General features: G+C 45.9%; 3 protein-coding genes across 6 annotated transcripts in view; 2 read left to right on the top strand and 1 right to left on the bottom strand.

The window, feature by feature from the left end:
* Positions 1-1,130: 1,130 nt before the first annotated feature.
* Positions 1,131-11,768, bottom strand: sdf4 (stromal cell derived factor 4). 2 transcript variants are annotated; one of them, XM_088937859.1, is made up of 7 exons: positions 11,480-11,768; positions 10,562-10,926; positions 8,191-8,327; positions 6,655-6,768; positions 5,338-5,496; positions 4,550-4,725; positions 1,131-2,923 (listed from the first exon to the last, which is right to left on the bottom strand). In XM_088937859.1, exons 2-7 carry the CDS (start codon positions 10,855-10,857, stop codon positions 2,747-2,749), a joined length of 1,059 nt encoding a protein of 352 aa, XP_088793985.1. In that variant the 5' UTR covers positions 10,858-10,926; positions 11,480-11,768; the 3' UTR covers positions 1,131-2,746. The 2 variants fall into 2 exon arrangements, with proteins under 2 accessions (XP_088793985.1, XP_088793986.1); XM_088937860.1 differs by having other exon boundaries at positions 10,562-10,923; positions 11,480-11,762.
* Positions 11,769-13,581: 1,813 nt separating this feature from the next.
* Positions 13,582-17,214, top strand: b3galt6 (beta-1,3-galactosyltransferase 6). 3 transcript variants are annotated; one of them, XM_088938109.1, is made up of 2 exons: positions 13,582-14,901; positions 15,501-17,214. In XM_088938109.1, exon 2 carries the CDS (start codon positions 15,636-15,638, stop codon positions 16,629-16,631), a length of 996 nt encoding a protein of 331 aa, XP_088794235.1. In that variant the 5' UTR covers positions 13,582-14,901; positions 15,501-15,635; the 3' UTR covers positions 16,632-17,214. The 3 variants fall into 3 exon arrangements, with proteins under 3 accessions (XP_088794235.1, XP_088794237.1, XP_088794236.1); XM_088938111.1 differs by having other exon boundaries at positions 13,636-13,797; positions 15,615-17,214; XM_088938110.1 differs by having other exon boundaries at positions 13,636-14,901; positions 15,615-17,214.
* Positions 17,215-22,206: 4,992 nt separating this feature from the next.
* Positions 22,207-25,277, top strand: part of c1qtnf12 (C1q and TNF related 12) — a 49,694-nt gene continuing 46,623 nt past the window's right edge. The window contains exon 1 of the mRNA XM_088938398.1: positions 22,207-22,755. Within this exon, the coding sequence (XP_088794524.1) occupies positions 22,585-22,755 (171 nt within the window). The 5' untranslated portion in view covers positions 22,207-22,584. The remainder of the gene's footprint in view (positions 22,756-25,277) is intronic.

Here is a 25,277-nt window from a genome sequence, read left to right as displayed (position 1 = left end):
AAATTAGTTTGCCTCGGGTATGACCTACCTGACTGCTGGGGGGGGTGTTTCAACGTAGTTCCTGTGAAGTGGTAAAGTTGGTCTGATCCTGGTGGCCTCCTGTCGATAGCATCGGTGTGGTCAGCATTGATGGCCATTGGAATAGATCCTAAAAAAAGATTCTCACAGCAAGACCTCGCCCAAGGTTGTTTTCCTGAATTCATGCCATTGTAACGCCAGCACCGGGACTTGCATTGTCCTGCTGAAAAATAGACACTTCCAGAACCAGAGTTCCGGACTCACAGGACCAGAAGGAATGTTGGCTCAGGGACTTGTGACCATCAAGGTGACCCACAAATCTGCACAAAAAAGCCCTTGCTTTGAAGCGGTGAAAACAGCATTCACTGGTGAATAAAACACTTGCAACACTCATTCTGCTACTACTTCAGATGTTTTCTGGCCGCCAGAAGATGGCTCTCTTCTTAGCTGTCGGTATGATCCCTGAACATTATCATCTCCAGGGGTGCAGGATATTTTCATGCAAACGGCAAGCTACAGGTGTTCTGTTGAGGTGGGGCTGTTTTTTTTTCCTGGAAGCTCTCATGCTCTCCGAGATCTCCAAGCTCCCTGTGCATGTTCTCTAGGAACAAGCATGCAGATGTAGCACAGGGAGTACCTTCAGGTGAATCTGACATTCCCGGGCCGATGTGGTGACCCCCTGCCTTCCAGAATAAAGTATCCTTCAGTGTTGGCTTCCTGGTTTCTCTGCCGATTTAAGGAGAGCATCCCATTCTCACACACAAACTACCTTCAGTTCTATTGATAACAACCAGGCAAATGTTATTACCTCAAATCTAACATGGTCATGTCTTTGGATCTGGGCAATTTTTACACAATTAAATACCAAACGCTGAGCACCTGGCATTGCTTGCTCACACATATCTGCTCCCTGTTTGGTTGACATTACGTGCATGCCCAGTGAAAAACAATTATGCAAAAACAGACTCATGCTTTCATTGTGCTTCAGCAAAGTTCAAGGACCTTTCTGTCTGGTAACAAGTGGTACAGAATATATTAGCATAATTGTTGGGATTCAATCTGAAAAATATGTGATGCTGGACAAAAAAGGTTCTGCAACTTGCCACTGATGCTGATATTTACACAGACTTTTATTATTTTGAATCATCATCATCATTATGTAGATCTTTTGCCACTCCACAAAAACACAGTCTGTTAATGGCACAGAACAAATACATCATGAAGTTCAAAACCAGAGAAGAAAATCTAGCATGAATAGGAAAATTGAAAATTATGGTAGGTCAAAAATATGGACAAACTATTTTCCTTTTTTTTTCTGTTGGGACATTTTAACTTAAATTTTTACAACTTTAAGCACTGTCTGTGTGTGTTTTAAAGCTCTGAGCTACAAACCCCAAATTAAAGCATGTAGATTTGTATGACCTTGCACAGTTTCTGGTTTCTACTGAATCTCAAGAAAAGCTACCCATGTATCTGTACAAAAAGGACAGAGATCAGTTGTTAAGGTGCATTAAAATAAGTTTCTTAAAGCAATTCTTAAAGGTTCATATTAATGCAAGGATACATACATCAAGTGTTACAGAGAAGCCAGACCTGGATTCTGATTAGCTGTCATAAGGCATGAGACAACACTGAATCTTGTCAGAAAGTGTCAAAGGTCTCTTGTAAAATGCTTTACAGATTAGATGACAAAACACAGGAAATCCACAGATCATTTTTTAAGCTCTGAGAAACAATCTGTCATACCAAGAAAACAATTTTAAACGACAGTTTTCAAATACTACAAAAGCTGCAAGATGAACCCCTTAGCTGTTGTTGAAACGTACCAGTATTTAGCCTGGAGTTTTAAGCATGCTATAGGAATCTATCATTTGGTTTCCTTTAGCTCCTAGCCATACCTCTAAGAGGAATAAAACCAAAGTTTTTATTTAGTGGTAATCTATTTTATGAAAGGGCACTGCAATGTTAGCAACAGTGAAAAAGGAAATCGGACTGTTATTTCTTCACTAATGAGGATGGACTCGTACAAATGCACAGCCCCTCGACAATAAGGTGGGCTCTGAAGATTGCTCTCATATCAGCTTGAATGGATGTAATCACAACCACACAATAAAGTAGGCCATCCAGCTTCTGTAATTCATCTTAAGGAATGGAAACAAGCAAGAAATCCAGAAAAACGCACGGTCAACAGCGACTTTCCTGTCTGTTGTCTGATTGCACACCTACTTAAGCACTTGATTTTAGCAGAACAATCATACTGCTTTCACTCTCCTGCACCAGAGTTAGGTAAATCCCAGTCTTTTAGGGCTGTAGTCTCTCTGGTTTTCATTCCCCTTCTTACTTAATTGAAGTAATCAATCGGGTAAGAAGCCAATCAGCCATGTTTTAGATCTTAAGCTGCTAATTGAAAAGTACCTTTAAATCATGCAGGACTCTGGGCTTTCTGGGCTGGGGCTGCCCATCCCAGCTACAGATGTACCGCAGAGGCGAAGTACATCATCAGGGCCTGAGGAAACGCAAAGCGAGGTCACCGCAAATCATTCCAGATCAGATCAGAGCGATCCGGCACCAGGATGAAGCGCACGAGGACAAGAGGCAGTCTGATGCACGAGGCACATGCTGTTGCTCCGAGAGTGTGGGATCGACTCGCCGTGAAGTCGACATACTTTGCTAGGAACGCGGTGGGGTGGGGGTGGGAGTGGGGGGGGGGGGGGGAGAGGGAGGTGTCTCAGAACTCCTCGTGCACGTTGCGGGCGTAGTCCATCAGCTTGCTCCCCGTGAAGTACTCGCTGTACTTGAGGATCTCCTCCAGCTCCAGGTTGTGGTTCTGGTTCTCGTCCGCCACTGCGATCATCTGCTTGGCCTCATTCAGGGCGTTGTACTCGTTCATGGGGTCCATGTATTCCTGGAAACCAGAGAGTCAGCTTTCATACAGAGCTGATTCCTGGGGAGGGGGGGGAGGCATGTTCTCCACTCCGCCATCAAACTCAAACACCAGAAGCAGCTGACAGGGTACATCTGGGGGTTGGCAGTGTTCCCTACCTTGTTTTTTTGGCAATGCTTAACCATTCCCATTTTAAATATACCCCAAAGGCACCATCAGGTTCTGGCACGTGCCTGCTACCGAAAATGAATCTGATTTATAGAGCTGATCTCTCAATTTATTTCACAAGGACGGAAGGACATCTTGCTTTAAGAGGATGACGAGCAAGAGGCATGAGGGACATGCTGTCGCTCTGTGCAACCCATTCTAGGTTTTACAAGCTGCATGCTCTTGTAAAAAAACAAAATCACGCCTTCTTCAGGGCATGCCAACTCTACATTAATTGTGGAGATTTATTTAATATGCATGAGATCTACACACGCTTCAGCTGCTATGCAAAAGGAATCTTCACTTGGAATGATCATATCTCGCATGATCTGCTAACGTGCTGAATGTTTTCCGAGATGTTTTTAAATCGGAGGCTGTACTCCCTGCGACACTGGAGAAAGCTGGGAGTTAAAGGAGGAAGCAATGACTCGCATCTATAGAACTGTGATTGTGAACCTGCTCCTCTTCTCAAAAACCGTGTGCTACAGCAATACAACCGTGCAAGAGAGGAAACGGCTGGAGAGGGCCGTACGAGCAGCACCCAAGATCTTCCCTCTCTTGCCTCTGTTTGTGACAGCCGCATCAAATGGAGAGCTAGGAAAAACCCCTCCCAGCCTGCCAGCTCCTTTTTTTAAATGTCTCCCTTCAGGAAGGAAGTTTCAAAGCATCAGATGCAGAACCGTTCAGTTCCGAAGTTGCACCTATCTATGGGGCATTTAGTACCTCAATATGGACAGTAGATCTTGGACACTGCATTGACTGAATACCAAGTACAGTACAGTCTCGATTATCCGACATAACCAATCAACATGCTATATACTGTATGCGTGCACATGCATAATATTGTCATAATAACTGTTTACACTTATATAGCGCTTTTCTGGACACTACCTGGATGATGCAACAGCGGCCATAGTGCACCAGTACACTCACCATACATCAGCTATTAGTGGGGAGGAGAGCAGAGTGATGAAGCCAGTTCAGAGATGGGAATTATTAAGAGGCCATGAATGGTAAGGGCCAATGGAAAATGTGGCCAGGACACCGGGTCTACACCCCAACTCTTTTTTGAGAAACACCCTGGGAATTTTATTTACCACAGAGAGTCAGGACCTCAGTTTTACGTCTCATCCGAGGGACGGCACCTTTTTACAGTACAGTGTCCCCATCACTATACTGGGGCATAAGGACATTTTAGAATTATCTGACATACTATCGGTCATATCGGACATAATCGGGACTCTACTGTCCTGTCTTTGTGTAAGTTCAGTGTAATGTGTGTTTTTGTGTAAGTGTAATACATAATTTTTTGTTATTGCTGTGTTTTTCTTATCTTGGCTGTCCTGTAGCGAATTCCATCCACCTCTGCCGCCATGGCAACGAAGGACTGAACTGGATAAATGCATCCCAGGAGGAAGCAGGCGTAAGAGAAGAGCCCACCTCCAGCTCCTCCATCGTGACGATGCCGTCGCGGTTGGCGTCGATGACTTCCTGGAACTCCTTCTTCCTTTCTCGCACCCAGTCGTCATCGATGTCCTGGGCCTGCTGGTTCTCCACGGTGCCCATGGGCAGCGAGATGAACTCGGAGAGGGTCAGCTTTTTGTCCCCGTCTTGATCTGCAGCACAAACATCTTCATTCAGTCCTCTGGGAACCGTGCTGCACTCGGTCTAAATCCTAACCGTAGCGGTACACCCCTCAAATTTAGGGAATAGATAGATTATTATTAGCAGGCAACTGAAATACAAGACATTTAATTTATGAGCACTTGGCAACACCCAGTTCCTATTTGTTAGCTCTTACACACAAGGCACTAAGGGTAACACCTAATACTATACTTTAAGGTGTGCTCACTTTATTCTTTTAATGTTTTAAAATGGCAAAATTCAACCATTTTGATTGCAGACTGCAGTACACTTATGTAAAGTATACCATGCTGTACATATTCTATCCATTCTAGCGTAGCACAACCAAAGGACCCTGCTCGTGAGATTTCTCCTGAGTTTAGCTGCAAGACATATTGACTGTCTTGGGGAGCAGCAGTTCAGCAGCTGAACTTACAGCTCTAAAGCATCTTCCCCTGCTGTGAAGCAGGAGACAATCCAGCGCCATGGGAGAGCTGGGAAGAGCTGCAGGGAGTGCGAACTGCACTCGGAGGGGTGCCAGCCCTCGAGGGGTTCAGAATGTGGGGGGACCCTGGAGGGAAACGCGGACAGGGGTGGGCACGCACCCAGATCGCGGACGATCTCCTTGACCATGAACTTGAGCATGCCGCGGCTGTGCTCGGGGTGCAGGAAGGAGAGGAACTCCTCCTCGTTGAGGAGCTGGTCTGCCGGGGGGCCGTCGGCCTGGAACCAGCGGTCCTTCAGGTTATCCAGGACCTCCTGGGCTGCAAACGAGGGGGAACAAACGGGGCGTTACACGAAAGCACCTCCCCTGCCGCCCGTGGCGCATCCACAAACTGTACCGGCCCAAACTGAAGGGAAGAAAAAGACTAGCACATCACCACACCTGGAGGAGCTGTTCCGTCACCTGCTGTGGTCTTGTGCATTTCGGTTCTAGTTATCCAGCCACAGCAATCAATCTCAAGAATCTGGTTCCTGTTGAGCGATGTGGCCCACAGGTGTTAAGAGAAATACCTCCATCAAAACTACGGTGCATCTTAAGCGCCTGTAATTAGCATTTCTCCAAGGAGCTGAGGCTAGCGACACTCAGCTCTAGTCTCGGGGAAAGATACCTGCAGTCCTGATTGTGATCGGATCTCCTGAGCAGTGGTAGCAGAGTGGTGTGTGCAACTGCATTTTCTTCAAATCCTCATGCGTTATATCACGCTATATCACTGCTGATCGTCACTGACTCAAATGCGCGTGGCAGAGCTCAGAAGATAGAGTCCATAATGTCGCGCAGTCTAAGGTACACGGTGGGGTAGGTTTCCACTAAAGCAAGTTTTGTGCAGTTCCTTGTTCTTTGCGCAATTTCACAAAACAGAAAACATCGTGGTTGGGAAACGCTTGGGATTTTTGGTTGATCTGCAGGAAACACTCAGTTAATATCTGTCAAATACTTCCTATCACGCCACTGGCTTTAATTGTGGGTAAAAGTAGGTATGAAATAAACATCTAATGCCCATCTCAGTGTTATTATTCAGTATTAAAAAAAAAACCCATGAAATCTTCTTCTTTAAAAGGGTCTTTATATTAATTGGTTCTGTTATATAACCCTTTGCTCCTACTGTATTCAGTACGCACATCTACTGTCTCCTCTCATTGTGTATTTTCATTGGGTATTGTGTACATTTTCAGAAACCATCCTTCAAGTCCATGTGTAGTTAAACACAATCATTCCTCTCCCACTAGAATAATGCATGACAAAAGTATTCATTTTCATTTCACAAGAAAGATCCACAATGTGGGAATGGGTACTTTAACATGCTAAAACAATAAAACAATTATCCAATCTTGTCAGAATTTGCTCTTCAGTCTTTGATGCCGAAAGCACGTCTAGCCATTCCAGTAACACAGTGAGGTCGAGATGAAACACCACTTACTTTCTTCGTCCACTTTCAGCTCCTCGTTATTCTTAATTCTTTCCGCAACTTCCTTCTCATTGAAGCCTTTACTTGCCAGAAACTTAATCCGGTATTCATCCCAGGTGACGTGTCCTAATCAGGCCAAGAAACAGAAAAAAGGAAAGCCTTTCTTCATACTGATGAGAAATTTAATGGCATCGCTCGTGTCACTGAAGTATTAAGCCCCAGGAGTCCAGGGCTGGATGGGATCTAGAATCTAGGCTTTGCGGGATATTGAAGCAGTAATCTCAGGTAATCTTATAACACGAATCCCAGAAAACAGGCAAAGAATCTGTATTGGCCCAATATTTACTGATGGAACTGCTTCAGGACAGGCACTGAGGAATACTGCCACTGCCCTGACAGGGACTGATGTTGACCATACTGTGACAGAATGACAGCTCCTGTCCCGCTTTCTAATTTAACAACCTCACAAACTACTAGCGCAAGGGCCAGTTTTGGGAAAATAAACTTGACTAGAGTGAATAAAAGCCTAAAAAGCCATTTACAGATTCAAAAATGGTAAATGAATCCAGAAAAACCTACCCATGGGAAACAAAAAAACAGGCAGTAGACAGTTTTCTCTCAACAGTATTGAACAATGCAAAAAAAATGGTGAGATCATTACATAAATCTATATGACTGAAGAACATGGTAATGGCTATAGCATGGTTCAGTTTGAGCATTTCAGCTGAACAGCCATATCACCCTGCAACTCACAACTGGCAGCCCACTGAAGCTCAGCAGGTGTGAGCCTGGTCAGTACCTGGATGGGAGACCTCCTGGGAAAAACTAAGGTTGCTGCTGGAAGAGGTGTTAGTGGGGCCAGCAGGGGGCGCTCACCCTGCGGTCTGTGTGGGTCCTAATGCCCCAGTATAGTGATGGGGACACTATACTGTAAAAAGGCGCCGTCCTTTGGATGAGACGTAAAACCGAGGTCCTGACTCTCTGTGGTCATTAAAATCCCGGGGTGTTTCTCGAAAAGAGTAGGGGTGTAACTGGCCAAATTCCTGGCCAAATTTCCCATTGGCCCTTACCAATCATGGCCTCCTAATAATCCCCATCTCTGAACTGGCTTCATCACTCTGTTCTCCTCCCCACTGAGAGCTGGTGTGTGGGGAGCGTTCTGGTGCACTATGGCTGGTGGGGCTGCACACTGGTGGGGGTGGAGGGGATCCCCATTACCTGTAAAGCACTTTGAGTGGAGTGTCCAGAAAAGAGCTATATAAGTGGCTATAAAGAGGCTGAATCTGAAGATGGAAAGACATAGACGCAGCGCACTGTCAAAGCAATCTGGAACACAAACGATCCACTCCAGACAACAGCTACGGCGCATCACAGAAAATGGTTGCCTAGGGACCCCTTCAAATACAGAATACCGAGGACTTGTTTGATCAGCTGCATCAGTGTATTTAAGGCCAACCTGACACTGTCTGACACACCCGTAACATGAATGCCTTCGACTTCAGTTTTAAGGAACGGTGAGAGGTGTAATTTGAGGGGACAGTCTCCTACCGTCGCCATCAGGGTCGACGGCTCGAAAGCTCAGCTTGTTTTCTTTCACGGCCTGCTGGAAGTGTTCCTCCGTCTTCTCCATGATCCAGCGCTGCATTTCCTTGGCGCTGACGCTCTTATCTCTGTTGATATCCACCCTGTGAGGGTGACACGCGACCTCGTCAGCCACTGGAGGGGAAGGCGGGGGGAAACGTACTTTGTATAGCAACATATATGAACAAGGCTGCTACACAACAGTGGGAACCATGTTGTCCTCCACGGTGGTCAAAATGAAAAATAAAAGGGTGGCGCAGTGTTGAGGCAGCGTTGGGGCCCTGGCGTCTATTTCAGACACGGGTGCCGTCTGTGTGGAGTCTGTATGTTCTCCCCTTGCGCATGTGGGTTTCCTCCGGATGCCCTGGTTTCGTGCCACAGTCCAAAGACATGCTGGCAGGTTATTTGGCTTTGGGAAAACTGGCCCTGGTGTGAGTGTGTGTGTCTGTCTGTGTGTGCCCCGTGTTGGACTGGCGTCCTGCCCAGGGTGTACCCTGCCTTGCGCCCGTTGCTGGCCAGGATAGGCTCTGGCTCCCCTGTGACTCTGGAATGGGAGAAACCCTGTCTTTTTTCAAGAAATGTCTGGATGAGATTCTCAGATCAGTTAGCTACTAACGACCAAACGGCCTCCTTGTTTGTAACCGTGTTCATATAGCCACCTGGTCCTCTTAACGCTACACACATAAAGAAGATTTCTGGTAAAACACACAAATGCATAGACCTGGTTTATAATTGACCTAATCAAAAGCAAGCCAGTACATGTATAAAAAGCCAGAGGAGTCATCGCCTGTGAAATTTAAATGCGGTTTATCAACAAATTCATGTTTTTGTTAACATTTTCCATCTGTGCAATAATAATGATGACAGCAGAGAACTGACTTGCAAAGTCAATGATCGGCTTTTGGCCTCAGAGTCCATAACTATATGAAGGAACAAAAAATAAAAACATCCATCCATTTTCTAACCGCAATATCAGGGTTGCGGGGGAGCTGGTACCTATCCTAGCAAGCAACAGGCATAAGACAAGGTACATCCTGGACAACATACCAACTCATCTCAGGGCAGACAGACACAGACGCTCACTCTCTCACACCAGAAGCCAATTATCCTTCCAGTATGTCTTTGGACTGTGGGAGGAAACCGGAGCATCCAAAGAAAACCCCATGAGAACCAGGGGAGAACATACAAACTCCACACAGACAGCACCCCAGGGCCTCAGCGCTGTGAGGCAGCAAAGCTAACTACTGCGCCACTCTGCCATTCTGGACCTACAACAGTCTGAGAAGACAGATCAAAGCCCTGACTACTTTAATGACTGAGACCCTTCTAAGCTTCTCCAAACAGGACTTCTGCTCACTGCTGCTCCTGTTTTGTGGCCCTGCTGCTCCAGAAATGCCCCCCTCAGACAGCTCCCGGTCCCTCCCGTCTCCCCAAGACCCCTCTTGGCCTCTTGTCCCCCTCCTCAGCTGTGCCAACTCTGAGACTCACCTGCCTGATCTTGCACTCAGAAACTGGCACTGCACCCTTGTAACTGTAAATGTAATACTGTTTTATATCGTATTAAAACTCCTGCACTGTCACTCAGCTGTAATTGGGGTTTTTCTGATCGTAACTCTTTTTATATCTGCCTGGCTCTTTAATATTACTGCTGCTGTTTTTTTTTAATACAATGGCGCTAATAAAAGGGCTTTGATGGAGGGGAGTACGATCCAGCTGACACCCTCCAGAGCTGGAAGCAGAATCACTACTCTGTTGTGCAATACAAACCCAGATGAGTAAAGAGCACCCAAGAGGGGACAATGAGCTTCACCTTATGTGGATCAGAACCGGTTTCTAAGAACAGGGCGCTGGGACCACTGACTCTTCCGGTTTTCATTCCAAATGAGTTGTTATTAACAAGGGCTGCTCGCTCAGTCCTTGGCTTAGGACATCACCTGCTTTAGGAGACATCCTCCAAGAAAGGTCTTCAAATTAAGCGCACTGTTGCTCCCCTGTGGATCTCTAAATTGATCCTAATGGGTGCTAATTGACATTGTGCTGACGCAGGTCAGAAACCCACCTTCACACCACAGGAATGTTCAGTGACTTGGGCTCCAGACCCCTGGTGCGAGACTATACTCCAGACAGGGGGGAATGATCAAATCCAGCACTATGCATGGAGGAAAGCTAACCTGCATCTCATCTACCTTTCAAGGAGATGAAACAAGATGTACAAGCAATGCAATTAAAGGGTCCCATTAAGACGTAATGAAGCACTCAGCTGGAAGGAAAACCACCAAAGAGGACTGTGAACTATCCTGAACTGCTCTCTTGAAACCATCATCAAACCAGCTCATACTTGCTGAAGATCTCGATCAGCTTCCTGCGGTTTTTCCTGGGCTCGGAGTCCTCCTCGAACTCCTCCATCTCCTTGCCCAGGAAGACCTCCTGGTGGAAGTCCTTGTTGAGGTGCCCGTCCATCTCCATCTTCACCCCGTTCAGGTGGTCCGGCGGCAGGATCTCGTTGTCCTCCTTGCTGCTCGGCGACTTGTCCTTGAGCGCGGACATGTTGGCCGGCCGGGCGTGAGCCCCCATCAGGAGGGACACCGTGAAGACAAACAGGTGCACAGAGCCCGCAGGCCAGCAGAGAGCCATCCCCACTGTCGCTGAGTGGCCTCGTCCACAGGTCTCCCCAGTCCCACAAATCCGGCAGAGGGAGGACTGCTGGGAACAGGACAGTAAGAAATCTGCATTAAGGAGGGCACCAACTCTTAACACGCCACTGTGTGATAACGAAACACGATGCAAGATACAGGTTGTCTTTCGTAATCATACTAAGGGGGTAACAATATACATATTACCCAACAAATCTCCCTGTTGGGCCGTTGACCGTTCCGTCAGCATGATTCCCCAATCCTTAATCTGATCTCAGCAGCCACTGTATTACAGCTTCGCTGTTTCCACATTTTCCGGCAAAAGCTGACGTGGAGACTGAAAGTCGGCGCTATCGACCGCTTGCATCTCGCTGCGGAAATACGACCGATGAAGATCTGGCGAGGACCGTTTTGCATACGTCTTGCGAAACACGGGTTAAACTTTCGAGTAACAGTTCCTTGCATTTCAAGATCGCGCTTTTATTTTTTTTTTATTACCGAAACGCTTCAAGTGCATCCCTTTTTCAAGCGTGAAATTAAAATTAAAGAACCACCGCGGTCATACAGAACCAAATCAAATGCGAAAACTCATTTTAAAATATTAACAAGGATGAATAACCTACCTCCTGACACCCCTTTTCCTGTATACCCAGGTGAAGTCCCACTGAAACGGACGTAGAAACGACAAATCAGTCTGTATCTCTGCTGCTCCCTGTTTTATGTCGTCCTAGTTCCTGTACACGTGGCTATTTCTATAAATATCCCACTGCCGTACCTCCCCTCTCAATTCAAACCAGATCCGCAAGGGCTTCCAGATTTATGGCACAGACACTCAGGAAATATCGAGCTCGCTCCCACTTCCTAGACGAAGGCCCAGCCCCCGTAACCCACAGCACAAACCCACGCCAACAAGCCTCTCCAATCCCAGGTGACTAGCCTGCAGCCGGAGGAAAATTGCAGCCGAGCAAAATGTCCCGCGCCCTCTGGCGGAGAGATGTGGTTTTTCGGTCTAGGACATCACTTTAATTAATGGGAGTTGGGGCTTTCATAAAATAAAATCTGTGTAGCTTTCCTGCGTTACCTTTCTGTAAAAATCAATCAGTAGTATTTACAAACATATATGAACATGAAATAGCATGACAGGAGAAAAGTAATCCTTTTAAGAAAAATACCCAAAAAGTAACACTTTATTTCTAAACACGTCACAACTTGGACTTAGTTATTGCAAATGACTCCTTTGTTTCCCACTTATCCTATCTGGAACTAGGTCTTTCTGATCTCCTAGCCGTTCTCTTTTCGATCAAGAATCCACTGTCTCACGTTTTTCACCCTCACGCTCTGTATGTTTCTGCAACCGGCGATCAGCTGGCCAGACTGGGTTAGCTGATATGGCCCCTGTCCTCATCGTCTTGCTTCTGTAAAACTCTGACACGCTGGAAGAGAAGGCACAAGCATTTCATAGCTCTCTTTTCACCGCTCTTGAAGCCTTAGCTCCTCTTAAAACTCACACCACCTCCTATACTCACTCTGCTCTCTCAGTCTCTCACAAGACTAGAAAGCAGGTGGCGTCTTCCAGGCTTGACTGTACATCTTAAGTCGTGGAAGGAGCACTTGAATACAGGGATGCAATAGAGTCTTCCAGCTTCTTCACCCTAGTTCCAGCTTTTTCTCCCACATCCTTGAAAGCAACCATAACAATCCTAGTTATTTAGACAATAACACAGCACAGAAACTGCACTTATTAACACTAACGATCTTTTTATGGCTTCTGATTACAGTTCTCTGTCTATATCCTTATTCTGCTTGGCCTCAGTGCTGACTTTAATACTGTTAAGCATGACACCTTACTTGCTCTTCTCGAGACTGTGTTTGGAGTTTCCCGACTGCTTTTAAATGATTCAACTCTTAATTTACTGATTGACGGCGCTTTGTCCCTCTTGGAGGTTCCAGGACTGAAACTGGACTTGTTAAGTCTGGTGTTTCTCAGGGCCCTTTACACATTCCTGCTTGATCAGGAATCACGATCACATGGTCTGAATGATTATTTCTATGCTGATGAGATTCAAACCACGTCCGTACTAAACCTGACACTACACTAGCTGTTTCTGCACTCTCTAATTGCATCTCTGACATAAAAAAAAACCTGAATGATTGAAAAATTCCTGCATTTGAACTGTGACAAGACTGAGGTAATCCTTCTTGGCACTGTGCTATTTGACCCACGTGTGCAAAATACTGTGAAAACGTCATTCTTCTATCTCAGAAATATCGCCAGACTATCCTATGTGTCCCATGTTGTCTCTGACTGTAGCAGAAAAGCAGATCAAGACTTTGGTCTTCTCTAGAATTGATTACTGCAACACCTTCGTGCTGGGGTATCTAAGTCCACACTGAGCAAATTGCAGTACGTCCATAATTTGGCTGCCAGAATCTTGACCAGTTCAGGATTGTGAGAGAGCCGGAGCCCATCCTGTCAAGCGGAGAATTTCCAGATATGCCCCGTATGGAAAAAAGGCCTGTGATTAATTGCTCAGCTGTCGCCAGTATTAGAAGAACATGTTCCTCCAGGACCAGCAACGCAACTCGCTGCTACTGTAGGTGGTCATTGCGCACGATAACCACTACAGTCCTCCACGCAGCAGGGGGCGCCAAACACCCGACGGAGCGACTGAGCTCGCTTGCGCAGCCGCCCCAGCATGCCGTTCACAGCCCGCTGCGCTGCTGGAGGTACCGCACGGATGGGATGCTGTCAGAGCGCCTCCGCTGCGGACGTGACTGAGTCAGCTTCTTAAAGACCTATATCGTTATAAAAAAAGCCAGCTGCGAGCTAGGGCACAGTTCTGCCTCGCTGTGCTGATGGCAGGCAGGCGTCTGCAACGATTAAGCACTGCGAGGTTATGGGAATGTACGCGCACTTAACCAGATCTAGGGTGTTGCAGAGGTCAGTGAAATCTGCGGTCATCTTTTTTTTGACTAATTTACAATGTATCGGGCTGTTTCGGCAATTGTAATTGAGTACACCTAAAGATAACGCAGTACGCTAACGTCGAGGCATTTTTATTGTACGCATTTAAAAAAAATATTTCAGTTTGCGTTTTTTAATTAAAAATAATGAAACGGTGAATCGGCAAACCAACCATAATTATGTTAATTTGCACGGTCTAGGTGAGACGCATAGCTACCGATATCAGTTTATTATAACATATTCAGTGGTTGTGACTCAATAGCATACTATTTTCTGCCCTCGTAGTGGGGATGCTCTTCAGTTAGATACGCTGTCAAAATGATCAGATCGGTCAGTTTCGCTGCGCCGCTTTGTTATCAATGCAAATGAACAAAAGAGCAGACGAGTATTTCTCCAGGACAGGGAGACGAAAAGGCATTAATAGAGGACATTTTGTATCCCCGTTTCTGCCTTTGTTGCAGATACATTCTGCGAAATCTTCAGTATTAGCAGGAAAATAAATGAAGTCTTCCTCTCGATGTGCATAATTCAGTTTTCAATATATCTGAGTATCTTAATAATTCCTGTAGCCCCCTCTCGCCCTAAATCACAAATACCTCTCAGTATTCATAGGACCGCTTTCTAATTTAAGAGGTAAAAGATACCGTGTCTTACTAATGTAGATGATGTTATGCTTACTGTACATCTTTTTGCAACATTAAAAGAACACTCAGCTTTCTCGAACATCTATACATCTAAATTAGGCTTTTAATAAATGCATTAGGCTTAATTTGTGCAGTCGTTTAATTCATGTAGTGATAATTCCCCGCTGCTCTCCGCTGGAAATCGCCATTAAACACATTAGAATCCATCGTTTTAATTTGTCAAACATGTTTGATTTGAAACAGACGAGCCGGTTAAATAAAACTGCCTATAGCTAAAACTGTAGTGTCAATCTGCTTAAACGGCAATGCGGAATATTTCTGAGAGATCGTAGATTGTTAGTACAGAGTCTAAAAGAACTTTTGACTTTAATCTAAAGATTAAAAAAACACGTCAGTTTTGGTGTTCCTCTAATAAACATCAGTAAGCAGAGGACAGGTGAGTTTGATGTTTAATTGCATATTTTTCGTTCTCTTCAAAAGCTGCCTTTGATCAGCTTTATTAAGCTATTAGTTATGATTAAATTGTGCATGCATCTTCTGCATGTACAGTAGTTGTTTTTCTTTGCTGTGCTTTATAGAACTCTTATTAGTTGAAGTGCACATTTCAAGACCAGTTATTTTAGGTTATCGCCAATGACCGTTATCGATATGGATGTCTACATGTTCTGTCTTTTTTCATGACGGCAAAGCTCACGTACTGTAATGCTTACATGAAAACGGACTTAAAAGTCTCAGAGATTTAGTCTCGGCATCAAACCATCATGTAAAGGGCCCAGTATCTCTACGTCTATAATGTGCCCAAATATTCAATGCATTGGCAACCCTATGTAAAAATCTGAAACTGGCTTTTTAGACGTTTCCAGTGAGGTCACAGTGTTCTGCTCTCTGAATAAAGCTTAAAGGGACCATGCATGAGCCTTATTGCTTCCTTCTAAAAATCTGAAGGAGATCAGATCCCTTCTGAGACTTCTGAGACATCTGAGACAGGAAAGCTTCAGTCCCTCTCCTAAGCCGTCTCCTTAATCTCCTCACCAGGGATTTCTCGCTCTTTTCCCGATCTTCTGCTGTGCTGGGTGGTGCGCTGTGGCGAGCGGGCACGAACCGGACGCCGGCTCACGGGGCTGTTTGCTTTCCCCTCCCCCCTGCCAGGTCTCCCCGAGGTGGGGCATCATGAACCTGGCGCGGCTGGTGTGCCGTCACAGGACGGCCCTGGCCCTGGGGGGCGGCTGCCTGTTCGCCGCGGTCCTCCTCTACCTGGCCAAGTGCACGTCGGAGGCGGCCAAGCGCCCGGAGCCCGGATTCCCTGCCCAGTCCGAGATCCGCGCCGAGCGGCGGGACGCCGCGGCCAAGGTGCTGAGCGCCTTCCTGGTGGTCTTAATCACCACGGGGCCCAAGTACACCGAGAGAAGGAGCATCATCCGGAGCACCTGGCTGACGAAGAGCGACCCGGACGTCCTGGGCATGTTTGTGGTCGGCACCGAAGGCCTGCCCCCCGAGGACCTGCAGAGCCTGGCCGCGGAGAACGCCCGATACAAAGACCTCCTGCTCCTGCCCAACCTCAGGGACTCCTACGAGAACCTCACCCTCAAGCTCCTGCACATGTACTCCTGGCTGGACCAGAACGTGGACTTCACCTTCGTCCTGAAGGCGGACGACGATACCTTCGCCCGCCTGGACGTCATCAAGGAAGAGCTGCACTCCAAGGAGCCAAGGAGACTCTACTGGGGCTTCTTCTCCGGCAGGGGGAGAGTGAAGTCAGCTGGCAAGTGGAAGGAGAGCACCTGGACCCTGTGCGACTACTACCTGCCCTACGCACTGGGGGGAGGCTACGTCCTGTCCTCGGACCTCGTCCACTACATCCGGATCAGTGCTCCGTACCTGAAGGCCTGGCAGAGCGAAGACGTCTCCCTGGGCGCCTGGCTGGCCCCCGTGGACGTCCGCCGGGCGCACGACCCCCGCTTCGACACCGAGTACAAGTCCCGGGGCTGCAACAACAAGTACATAGTGACGCACAAGCAGAGCCTGGAGGACATGCTGGAGAAGCAGCAGACGCTGCTCAAGGAGGGCCGCCTGTGCAAGGAGGAGGTCAAGCTGCGCCTGTCGTACATCTACGACTGGAGCGTGCCGCCCTCGCAGTGCTGCCAGAGGAAAGATGGCGTCCCCTGACCGCGTCTCTGTTCTCGCTTGGTTCCTGGTGGCTCCCTCCGGGTGCGGCAGGAGTCGTTTGGTTCCTTCCCCGGTGGCCGGCAGCCCAGGTGAAGAAAACGCAGGATTTGAGGAGGACGGCAGGCCTTCGAGTCATCGTTTGCAGTCGTTTTTGGACCTTCACTAAGCGTCTTAATGATCAAGGCAGCTGGGGTTAAAAGGGACCTGGCGTAATAATAGCGGATAATAACGTCATAACGACCTGGCTATAACAACAGATTATTCTGGGGCTCATACCAAGAAATGAGCCATTTCTCCCCCCCCCCCCCCCCTTGTGGACTACGTTGTAACAGCTGGTGGACTGATCATATAAGGAAAGCTTTCATTTAGCTGCCTTTAAGTCCCTTTCTCCGTAGTTTGAGTTTATGGGCCCGGCCGAAGGCGGTGCTGAAGCTGCCCTTGGCCCTCAAGATCCACTGGATTTGCCACGCCGAGCCAGCTCTGGTACTTCAGAACCAATTCCGTTCCCTTGTGCGAACACTGGTACACAATTATGGAAGTCGGCTTCTTAACTTATATTAAACTTTTTTTTTTATTTAAAGACGCTTTTGAATGATGTGATTTTCTTTTCCTGTAATGCTCTTGTGGGGGTGCGAAACAGTTGTCCTTTTCCTCCCCCTTCTGGGTGGCTGTTAGACTTTATCATTTGATTTGACATTGCAGAACGTAAATGGAAACCTCTGAAGGGGATGTGCTGTTACAGAAGGGGGTAGCTCAAGTCAAGTCATTGAAAGTGAAATTGGTGTTCCCAGTATCAAGCACAAAATGATTTTCCCCCCCTTCAGATTTATGCATCACAACATGTATTGTACTTGAGTGATGATTGACTTCCATTCAACCATTTTCTAATCCACTTTATCCAATACAGGGTCACAGGGGAGAGCCGAACCTAACCTGGCAAGCAACAGACACAAAACAGGATCCACTAGTCCATTAAAGGGGCACACACAGACCCGCATATAATAATTATAATAATTGCTTACACTTATATAGCACTTTTCTGGACACTCCACTCAAAGCATTTTACAGGTAATGGGGATCCCCTCCACCACCACCAGTGTGCAGCCCCACCTGTATGATGCGACGGCAGCCATAGTGCGCCAGAACGCTCACCCCACACCAGCTCTCAGTGGGGAGGAGAGCAGAGTGATGAAGCCAGTTCAGAGATGGGGATTATTAGGAGGCCATGATTGGTAAGGGCCAATGGGAAATTTGGCCACGACACTGGGGTTATACCCCTACTCTTTTCAAGAAACACCCTGGGATTTTTAATGACCACAGAGAGTCAGGACCTCGGTTTTACATCTCATCCGAAGGATGGTGCCTGTTTACAGTATAGTGTCCCCGTCACTATACTGGGACATTAGGACCCACATGGACCGCGGGGTGAGCGCCCCCTGCTGGCCCCACTAACACCTCTTCCAGCAGCAACCTTGGTTTTTCCCAGGGGTCTCCCATCCAGGTACTGACCAGGCTCACACCTGCTGAGCTTCATTGGGCTGCCAGTTGTGAGTTGCAGGGTGATACGGCTGCTGGCAATATACTCATAGCAGGACCAATTTCCCCAGAAGTCCAGTAACCTACCAGTTTTTGGGAAGTGTGAGGAAACTGGAGCAACCAGAGAACATACAAACTCCACACAGACAGCACCCCAGACCCGGAATCGAACCCAGCGCCCCAGCACTGTGAGGCGGCGATGCTAACCATTTTGCCACTGTGCCCATTTAAAAATTATCGTGAACCCCCCAGAAATCAAAGAAAAACAAGTAGGGGAAAAACAAACCACATTTCCCCATATGAATAGTCAGATATGTTTTTGAAGTACTGTATCAAGAATTTTAATCAATGATGAAAATTATTCCATAAATATTCACTGGAAGGCGTGCAGATAGAGGGAGTTGTGGCGGTTGAAGGGATGAGCTGCTGCCTCTCAACTCTTTGAGCCCAGGGTTTGATTCAGGCCTCGGACACCTGCTGTTTGGAGTTTGCATGTTCACCCCAGGGCTCGGACTCTCTGGGTGCTCTGGTTTAATACCATATCTTATGCACAGCCTGGATGGGATGATTGGGGTTTCTAGTTTGTCCCTGTTTGTATGCATGTATGCCCTGAGATGGACTGGAGTCCTGTCCGGATGTGTGATTCTGCTCTTCCTTTGGGATAGGTATAAGGTTTTTACCCACCCTAACTGTGAGTATCTGGCTTTTGGACAATAGATGCATAGGCTGCCTTTAAATAGGTGGTGCTGGCGTGACTTATACAGTAACCAAAATCTTCTACCACTGGTGCTTGACTGCTTTATCTCTGGTACGGGATCAGAGTTCATCGAAGGAAAAGCTTCGGTGCCGATGACAGTGCGTGCAGGCCGGAGACTCGGAAGCCCCTTTGAGTGGGAAGGAGCATCACTTTGCAAGCTGCAAAAGAGCAAGTCAAGGATAATTCCACGCAGAAAAGAAACCACATTTCTGCTGTCATTTTTCTGTCGAGCCTTCTTCTGTTGAGCATCGATGTAGTGCCTGACACAGGATCACCCGACGAAAGGCGTCTTTTTCCGTCTTTACTTTTTAGTGTGGAATTAACATCTACTGTAGTTGTTCTTTATGTGTTTTTTTTAACTATTCTATTCAGATAGTGGTATATTGCAAGTAAAAAAACGATGCAATTTAACCACTCACAATGTGACATTTCCAACATTCCAACGATTATTTGCAAAAACTCTCTCCTTTTATTGAACCCGAATAATAAAGTTGAAAGACATGTCACTAAACAATGACCACATTTAAATACACCTAAGTGATATTAATTGTTCTCATTTTAAACGGTGTTGCGAAAACAGTTCTTGACCCAAGCAGGACGACTTGTAACAAATAGGAGTAATAGGTTTATTCCACCTGAAGAAGGCACCACAGCCGAAACGTTGTGTTCTCTTTCTTCTTTTTTTCAGCATGGAATAAACCTATTACTTGCTCCTTTGCAGCCTACGCATGCTGACGCAGCTCCCCACCTGAACTACTTGGAACCAAGAGTAGTTTTCTGTTGGACCACTAGATGTCGCCATCACTCAACTATTAAAACCTCTTCATCGTTTCAATTGGAGATGCCCCCCCCCCACGACATTAATCTTAAATCCACAAAACCTCCTGAAGAAGGAATAACAGAAATGTTTAGCATCTCATTAACACATCAACAAAACACATTTCCTTGCAAATCTCACAATTGTGAATGAAAATAACATAATACTTGTTTTTTTTTTTGCTGAATATCACACACCAAGCACTAAAGGCTGCATCTGCGGTTTATGAAGAACCTGCCAGATGAAGTCGCAGTGGCATTTTGCTTACTGCTGGAATAGGGCAGTGACCTAACATGGCTGTTCAGTTTTTCTCCCGTTGCTTAAGGTAAAACAGAGAATGTGGGAGATGCCAACGTGTCACGCCTGCACCCTGGCTTCTTCAAGAAGCAGCTGGGCGAGATCTTCGTCTCATTGAATTACTAACAAGCAAACGAGTTCGCTGGACCCAATAGCCCCTTCATGTCTGTGACGCTGTGGTTTGTGATCTGAAGAATAACTCAAGGACTTGTACTCCTTGAAAGGAAAGAGAGCTTGAGGAACTCGTCCCGCCCGGTCTTGCAGAGGCTAAATGTCAGCTTCAAGACAGCGCGCTGTTCAGTACTGATCCGTACTAACGGTCCAGCCTGAGCTAAAGTATATTTTAGACCTTGCTGCACTCCACTCTTGAGTCCTCACATTTAACCCTTTATCACATTTCAACAATTCCTGCTTAGCAATTAGCTGCTAAGCAAGAGGTGGTAAACGGAGGAGTTCAGATTTCCTCCTAAGAGATATTCATTCTGTTGTGAACATCTCAATCACCCAGCTGAGCATTCACCTGGGATGACTTAGTCAGTACCTCTGAGGTACATGAAGAGTCCCCCCATCTAGCAAGTTCAATGCTTAAGTTTCCTTACCTTTTACCAATCTGCGTAAGACATTCGTTTACAACCTGGAATTATTTTGCTCAGTTTTGATGCACAGCATCACAACACAACGATAATTACCTGTTTTCGGGGTTTTAGAAAAGTATGGAAAAACAGAGTATAGTGCAACATCCTATGAGATACTGTACGTGCAGGCCTATTTTACAAACATGAATCAAACCATCCCTTTGAAACCCAACTGTCTATCCCACACCCAGAAAAAATAACGGTATTATCGTCTTGAATTCTGCACCTGTTCACGTTTTCGGTCCGTCACTGTATCGCAGTTATTGCACCCATCGCCCTAATCAGTTTTAAAGTGCATCACCAAGCAATCCTCAGTTTTTAAATTCGGTAAAATTACGTATTAAAACGGTACGTAAAAGGCATTACACTGCTGTAGCCCCTCATATAACAATGTTATTTTCTGTTAAAAATTGAAGTACAAAGTGAGGCACTCTCTGTATGTGAAAGGATAAGGGGAACGATTTTTCCACCAAATTCTGTATTTCTTTCAACATTTCTAAATATGGAAATCGGATGATTTAAACCAGCAGCGAGGCCAAATAACACACAGTAATAGGAAGAGCTTTTATGCGAGTATAAATATGCGCTAAACTGAAATAAACGGACCAGAAAACAAAACTATCGTCTTGAAAAATGCTGGAAGCATAGCTTGGAAACTAAAAAACAAACCTCCTTTTAACGCGCCTAACGGATCGCTAATTGCGCTCCACCATATGGGCAATTTTGAATTCACCTGGCAAAAACAAACGTTTAAGCAAGAAGCCTCTGGAGATTTCTTTTTTTTTAAATGAATTGAAGGCAGTCAGCGCACCTCTACAAAGAGAGGCCGTCAATTTTGAAACGAGCCCTCCTCTATGTTTCAGGAACTGTGTATTTAAATCCCCGAGATACCGCAGAGCACAAGAGCGACGCTCTGCCAACCTGACGAGGTGGGAAGAAAGAGCCCAAACTCCGATCCTGGAAGCGTCTGAGAGCTCGGCGTTTTCACGCTGAAAGTGTCAGCAGCAGGAGGAATATACTGCAAATTATCCTTGAATTCAGAAAACAAGAACGCATGATCTTCATATCTATCTTACACACCCCACGGGCAGAGAACAGCGCAGCGCCCTCAGCGGGTGCAGGAGCCGAGCCGGCCGGTGTTGAGAGTGCGTGTGCCCGGGTGCGGACCGGAGATCGGCAGAAAGACGCAGGGGGGTTGCCCTTTTTTGGGGGTACTTTTCGATTTTGAAGCTGTCTGGGAGCTGTCTGCAGATTAGACCACGCTTCTGCTAGAATGAACGGGAGGGGAGACTAAAGCAAATCTCTCTTCGTGTAGAAGCCACGTGTGAAGCGGACAGGAGTGGGTAGGGGGGGTCGGTCTTTGCGCCGCGCTTTCCAGCCAGCCCCGCTATTAAGAGATTTGACACTTCGCCTCGGAGCCCGGCAACCTCGCGTCAAGGCGCGGATTCGGGGCTTGGCACAAGACATTGATGAAAGAGGGAGAGCTGCCCTCCCCTGCTCACACGCACGCACGCCCACCGGCCACCCCTTTCTCCGCCGAGCGGAAACCGTGAAAAAATCTCACTAATGGGTTTATGTGCCGTCAGGTCTTCGCAGGTCTTTTGTTCTCCGGGACCACTTCGCTTGAGATTAATTCAAAGCTGAGCAAGCCTGCGCGCTGGACCACCGTGACGCCGACTGGATGACAAGTGCGCAGCCCGCCGAGGCTGCAGCGCGCAAGAGGCAGAGCGGCCGCCGAGCGCTTCCAAGCGGAGACGGGTTTGCTCGCGTCCCTCCAGCTGCATGAACAGTCCCTGCGAGGGAGCAGGGGCGCCGAGGACTCACAGGGCGTTTTATTCTTTAATTGGGCTTTTCTGGGAGACAGGCGTGTAGTCTTGCGGGCGTTGGCACAGGACTGCTTTTTTTTTAAAGATGAAGTACTGGTGGCCACTTTTGGTGGTTTCTGTGGTTTGGATGCAGCTGACCCTCTTCAGGGAGGCGAACGCCAAAAAAGAGAGGAAAAAGCAGAAACAGACCCCACAGCAGACTGAAACTTATAACGCCACCCTTTCTAACAGCGAAGAGATCAGTGGCAGTACGAAGGTATGTAGAAGTGTCCGCCTTGTTATTACTCTATATTCTTGTCTTCAAACGTCATCTTCATATGCACCTGTTCGTTATATAGCGCAGTTATACAAACGCTAGGCTCTGATATTATTATTATAGTACATAGTAGAGTCGAGGCATCTTCATCTTAGCAGTCCACGGAGGAACTTCTGAATTGTTGCGATCACCTTAATGAAGTTGATAAGGGCAAATACAAATCACACGTCGTCTTCAGCTGCGGTAATGCTACAATTAACTACACGCAACGCACACGCCCGAATCGTTTTCTCTTTCAAGTCATCGCTGTATCAGGAGTGTAATAAGCTGTAATTGTACTGTTGATGTTGCAGTGGTTATCAGTGTCTGCTGTAGTATTTTATTTAAACTTTGGTGACCGTCTTTCTTCCCCACTTGTACTTTCGTTAAAGTTTTAAAGTGAAAATACAGGCACTGCTTAGATGACCAATTTTATTGCGAAACAAACCGGGGTTTAGTTGTGTGAAAATGCTGAATAAAGAAATAATAATGAAAATTATGCAGATTGTGTGCTTTACAGCGTACTGCAAATGTTTACTACAAATGTTTCCTATAAGATTGTAAGCAACCACAACTGAACCTACTTCAGACAGACGGAATTGTCTATAACGTTTAGCAGTACATCACAAAATACTGTGGCTCATTTTTGAAGACTTTTGGTGTTATTCTTAATTGGGGATTTCTAGGAGAAAGGCTTTATTCTTTATTCTTTTATTGAAAAAAAACAACAACCTCACGCTCTTATAAAGTTCACCCAATAACATTTCAGTTGGGATAAGAAGAGAAGGGAGGCCAATTGTACATGTCAAAATGTTTCTTGTCTGCTACTAGTAGTTTTAAGTTGAATTTATACTTTACTTTTAAGTGTCCTTACTGAGGTTACTGCTAGTTTCCAGAGTGATAATTTTGCTGTACATTTAGGTTTTTATAGTAATTTTTATTTTGCAGTGACAGAAATATAGCAGTTTCTCACATTCTCAATAATGCCTATCTGTACAGCTGCCAGTGTTGTGGAGGGATTTTATGTCAAAGTCAATACAGAAACAAACTGAGTGAAGATAATAAAAGCATTATCTTTGAATACTCTGGTAATCTACTTTCATCTTACTCTTTACTTGGGCTACTTTTATTTTGCCCATCTACCATTTACAAAGTATGTGTTGATTGTGACCTGCATTCTACTGTATAATGCAAAGGTTCTGATAAGGTTCTGAAATGTCTCATCAAAATACTGCTCCTTCTGATGTTTCATGATCGATACACAGTGAATAAGCTATACTATATTCCTTCCTCAGGCACACAGAGGCAGTGTAACTTTCATATCTTACACTCCTGTGTGTTGTCCACTGTAACTCTTTACACTCTTGTGTAGGGCTCACAATAACTGCCTTTCAAGTTTGAAAGTTTATCATGGCGATGACTGTCACCATACAAACTCCACACCAATTACTCCAGTTAAAAAACAACAGGTTTGATGCTGACCTCAGAGCCATTGAAATTCCCCAAGGATGAGCAGGACAGATCGTGGGTGGCAGAAGCACAGCCATCTGAAATATACTGGGGGGAGATGATTCGGACTATGTTCACGCAAACTAGTTGGGTGACAGTGTCCTCTGAGAAGCTGAAGCAGTTAGCAAGGGTCATAGTTGGATGAGAACAATTTCCATAAAAATTGACAGCAAAACAGGAGGTTCGTATGAGACTTATAATCCCTGACTTTTTGCAGTGAATTCACAGGAGCTGAATGAGGTTCTTGTTTGTTAACAGACCAGGGGATAGCAGAGCGCTTGCTTTTTTGTAATACTGTATGTGCATAAGTGGTCAGGTGATGGACTTACTGCACTCTTTTTACAGATACAGTATGGCAGTATGGTCCCTTTTGGAGAATCTATGCGTTTCCAGCTTTTAATTTATGACAACTGCATTGCCTTGTGGCTCCTAAATAACAAGGGTGCTTTTGCTTTTTTGCACAGAACAGTGTCGGGAGAACTGGGCAAAAAAAAATCAATTAATATGAATAAACTGTTGACCTTGTCACCTAGACATACAGATTTGTTTTCCTTTTGGAGAAACATACAGATTTGGTCAGTGGGCAACTTTCACTGCCTGTTTTAAATGCAAATGTCAGTCTAGAAATGTAGAAATCATATTTTAAGCAGAGCTTAATCTATCTTGTATGATCTGTGTTTTTTAATTTGAGTCTTACATTTTGTTGGAATTCTTTTGACTTGTAAAAATAAAATTTTATGATGACAACCCTGAGAATGTAAATAATCAGCCTGAAAAATTCTACTCTCGGGTATTTCACTGTGACATGGAGAAAATCTGATTTCACTTGGTTCTGCAAGTTTGGCATGTTGTAATTGATTGACGTTTTTCAAACAGCAGAGCACAGAGATGCACAAAACGACCAGAGCCTCTAGTAGAGGAGAAGGAATTGTGAAGCTGAGGTTAAAGAAATGAAATGAGTTGCATTACTCCAG

The sequence above is a fragment of the Atractosteus spatula genome, chromosome 20 (assembly GCF_055471065.1).
Source record: "Atractosteus spatula isolate fAtrSpa1 chromosome 20, fAtrSpa1.hap1, whole genome shotgun sequence".
NCBI classification, from domain to species: domain Eukaryota; kingdom Metazoa; phylum Chordata; class Actinopteri; order Semionotiformes; family Lepisosteidae; genus Atractosteus; species Atractosteus spatula.
This window is presented reverse-complemented; position numbering and strand designations above follow the sequence as displayed.